At 49.3% G+C, this 1198-nt stretch overlaps 1 protein-coding gene across 1 annotated transcript in view; it reads right to left on the reverse strand.

Moving 5' to 3' along the window:
• Positions 1-105: 105 nt before the first annotated feature.
• The window catches only part of LOC119592188, a gene marked incomplete at its 5' end in the record, with an annotated part of 6003 nt that continues 4910 nt past the window's right edge, over positions 106-1198 (reverse strand). The window contains 3 exon segments of the mRNA XM_037941018.1: positions 106-280; positions 737-834; positions 959-1168. Coding sequence (XP_037796946.1) covers positions 799-834; positions 959-1168 — 246 coding nt within the window.

Genomic DNA, 1198 nt, shown 5'->3' on the forward strand with positions numbered 1-1198 from the left:
AGTCGCAGTACCTCACGGAAATTACGATCCGACCCTTTGGGAGATCCGTTCAGGGCGCCTCCAGGCCCCTCCCTCACCTGCGACATTAGCCACACCGTCTGACCATGGGCGTCCGTGCAGACACCTGGCAGCCGTAGGCACCGGAATCCTCGGGCCGTACGTCCCGGATCCTCAGCTGCCACACGTTCGAGTCCTCGACGGAGGGAGTGAAGCGATCGTCAACCGTCATGGTGAAGAGGCCGGCCGTCAGGTATCGGTCCTCGTTGCGGATCCATGACACCTGCGACCAAGGCATGTAAGGTACTCCTTGCACGGACCAACCAGAAGGCAGACGCTATCTTTGTTCAGTACTCACAGGGTTTTCCTTCTTCCATAACAATATATTGTATGTTTTTTCATAAAGATACACAATATTTAATGGGTTCACCTTACACCTTAAGATCGTATATAACATACTAATTTTGACAATATTTACACAAAGCAACACATTATTGAGTCATCTGCACTCTTCTCAACGCACAACGTGTGCACAACGCCCACAGTTATATTTTGCTATCTGACTTCTTATTCTTCAAGACAATTAACTACTAAGAAAAAGGCCTGATGCTCCGTCTGCTGTGAAGCCTTGTCAGTAAAAGAAAATGAATTTTGCCCTGGGAATCTACTTTCGCTTTATTACAGATTACAAGAATTTACAAAGACTACAAATTAATAAGATGTAATCTAGAGTACGTACCGTGCCTTGTCCAAGATTAAGGACTCGGCAGCTGAGAACAGCCGTCGAACCGGCTTCGGCTGTTATGTTATCCGTAAATTCCATGCTAATTGTTGGCTCTGTGTGATGGATGATCGATTAGTTGACAGATTTAAAAAGGAAATGATTCCATCTCTAGCCTCTGTCAGTATAAAACATATTTGAGTGAGTGGAACCGATCCAGCTTGACGAAATGGAGCTCACCGACGACCACCAGCCGGTAGCGGGTCGAGCCGAGGCTGACTCAGACTTGTAGCACGTGTAGTCGCCGGCGTCCGCCTGAGTGACGCGAGCGAGCCGCAGCCTCCAGGCGCCCGTCGTGCGGCGCTGCTCGATCGAAAAGCGGGAGTCGACGACGAACACGTCATTTCCCACTGACAGTAACTGGTCATCACGTTCGCGGACCCAGGACATCTGTTCGGAAAATTACGTCACAGCAACCTG

The sequence above is a fragment of the Penaeus monodon genome, chromosome 29, assembly GCF_015228065.2.
Source record: "Penaeus monodon isolate SGIC_2016 chromosome 29, NSTDA_Pmon_1, whole genome shotgun sequence".
NCBI lineage: Eukaryota > Metazoa > Arthropoda > Malacostraca > Decapoda > Penaeidae > Penaeus > Penaeus monodon.